The sequence below is a fragment of the Vicia villosa genome, linkage group LG2, assembly GCF_029867415.1.
Source record: "Vicia villosa cultivar HV-30 ecotype Madison, WI linkage group LG2, Vvil1.0, whole genome shotgun sequence".
In the NCBI taxonomy this organism is placed as follows: Eukaryota; Viridiplantae; Streptophyta; class Magnoliopsida; order Fabales; family Fabaceae; genus Vicia; species Vicia villosa.
Window position 1 is genome coordinate 154402579 of NC_081181.1, and position 2683 is coordinate 154405261.

At 41.5% G+C, this 2683-nt stretch overlaps 1 protein-coding gene across 1 annotated transcript; it reads left to right on the forward strand.

The window, feature by feature from the left end:
• The first annotated feature begins 317 nt into the window (after window positions 1-317).
• On the forward strand, window positions 318-1949 carry LOC131650384 (uncharacterized). Its single transcript, XM_058920097.1, has one exon. The coding sequence runs from the start codon at window positions 318-320 to the stop codon at window positions 1947-1949; it is 1632 nt and encodes a 543-aa protein (XP_058776080.1).
• The last annotated feature ends 734 nt before the right edge of the window (window positions 1950-2683 follow it).

Below are 2683 nucleotides of genomic sequence, written 5' to 3' on the forward strand. Positions count from 1 at the left end.
AATATTAGAGCCATCATGTGAGGGGATCTTTGGGTAAAGAACTTTGAACTATCCCATCATAAGGAGCCTTCCTCATTAGGTTGTGTTTTTTCCAGATTACATCCATCTATTTAATAGCATTGTGTTGCATTCCATGATGTACGTATGCCATTGCATCTCATAAGAATCACTCTTGCATAAAAAACCATCACACATTCGCATTCATTAAACATGCATTTCCCAAAATCCAGTATTCATACCTCTCTTCTGCAAACAGTTAACAAGGCAAGCTGATTCCCCGACATCCCTATCAGACACGTAGTGTTTCCCGAAGAAGAATGGCTGACCAAGAGCAACACAACATGGAAGTTAGGATGGAAATCGATGAGTTGAAGGGAAGCATCACCAAGCTCACTGAGATGATGCAAGTACTAATAGCTAGGGATGCTGAACCCCAAAGAACTGTCATAGCTGAAGTCTCCGAAGCTGTTGAGGATCCCATTCCTGTTCAAAGGCCGCCTACTAGCTGGCCAGAATTTGGCTTACCACCTGGTTATACTCCCCCATTCGTAAATACTTTGGGAGTAGGAATTTCTGCGCAACAGATTGCACCGATACCAGTCATTGCTGAGCAACCTCCGTTTGTTCACACTGCTGTTCAGCCTCCTCCTTTTGTCTATCATGTTGATGATTCTGAACGTGGTGATCAAGAACATAACCATGAGGTGGAAGAAGTGAAAGAGAAGTACAATGTCCTTGAGAAAAGGTTGAAAGTCGTTGAAGGGAATGACATCTTTGGATTTGATACCATGAACCTCTGCTTGGTTTCTGACTTAATTGTGCCTGCAAAGTTTAAAGTCCCTGAGTTCGAGAAATACAAGGGGCATACTTGTCCTAAAGATCATCTGACTATGTACTTTCGCAAGATGGCTGCCTATGCCAACAATGACAAATTGCTCGTTCACATCTTTCAAGATAGCCTAGCTGGAGCTTCTCTGAAATGGTACATGAGTTTGAAGAGGGAACATATCCAAACATGGAGAGACTTAGGCGAAGCTTTCTTGAAACAATACAAGTACAACATGGACTTAGCCCCTGATCGCAGACAACTTCAGACTATGACCATGAGAGATAGGGAAACTTTCAAAGGGTATGCCCAACGCTGGAGAGAGCTAGCTGCTCAAGTCGAACCTCCTCTTGCTGAAAAGGAGCTTACTGGTATGTTTATGGATACCTTGCAGCCAGTTTTCTATGAAAAAATGATTGGAAGTGTCTCTTCTAGCTTTGCTGACCTAGTCACCATTGGAGAAAGAGTCGAAGAAGGCTTGAAAAATGGCAAGATCGTCAACGCTGCTGAATCATCCAACAACAACCAAGCAAAGAGATTCCCTGGAAACTTCCATAGAGAGAAAGAAGGTGAAGCTAATGCTGTATTGACTGGTGGTGAAGGAACTCAGAATCCACAACCCTACCAAGCTTTGACTTATCCGCAAGCGCCATTCATGCCTTACTATCAGTATCCACATGTCGCAGCTACTCAACAGCAACAACCATACTTACCAATGCCATCGCATCAACAATCATGGAATGCTTCTCATCAGAATGCTCCACAAAGTGCTCCACTGAATTCTCAACAAAGTCAGAATGGGCAGAATAATCAGAATAGGCCTCAGAAAGGTCCACCAAAGGAGCCTCGCCGCATCGACCCAATTCCGATGACTTACGCTGAATTGTGGCCTGCACTAATCCATAAGTCGCTAGTAGCTCCTAGGCCAACTAAAGCTCCGACACCACCATTTTCTAAAGGATATAATTCGAATGCTAAATGTGCTTTTCATAGTGGAGTAGTTGGTCATTCCATTGAAGACTGCTGGGTTCTGAAGGAGAAGGTTCAAGACCTGATCGAGAGCAAGATGCTCACCTTTCGAGATATTAATCCGAATGTGATCACTAATCCCCTACCTTCGTGAGTGTCAAGACACAAGGGATTCTCCTAAAGCCAAATATCAGACGGGAAAGCTCATCCTTGCTGCTAATAGTTATTAGGCCTCTGTCATTTCATTTTTTTTATTTTCCTTGTTTGTATTGTGCTTTGTTGCATTTGAATTCTGTAATCCTTAATCGTAATTTTAATGAAATGAGCATTGCATTTGTTTTGAATAACATGTCCTCTTGCTTTATTTTCTTACCACTTACACAAAATCAAAAATTCAAAACAAAAATATTTTGCTTTTTCCGCTTCACTTTCTTTATCAGCTTTCTGTCTAAGCAAGTATTAGAGGGAGGATGACGATAAACAAAAATACCCAATTTGCATCAGTGTGCTTTCAAATAAAACTTTGTTGATGATGTACAGGCATTCTTTCAAACCCCCAAACACTGGAGATATAAGGATGATAATCCCTCGTTAAACCCCTTTGAGCCTTAGAAGTAGGTGTTTTCTTTCTGCATGAAAATTGAAACCCTTAATCAAAACCTGGGGCAGGGTAGTTGTTCAGTTAAAATGACTAATGCATCTGATTTCCAAGAGAATCATTTCATGGGAACCATTCCCGATCAAAGGTTCAACCACATCCTCTCTTCGTACACAATGTCGAAGTAGTAGTGAACATTCAAAGCTTACAACAGTTGTTTCCCTTGGAGCATCAATATGGCAGTCGCAACTCTCAAACTCATATCATTGAACAAATGTCATACAAGTTTG

Excerpts from the sequence above, each read along its gene's own strand:
- LOC131650384 (XM_058920097.1), top strand. The coding sequence starts at position 318 with ATGGCTGACCAAGAGCAACACAACATGGAAGTTAGGATGGAAATCGAT.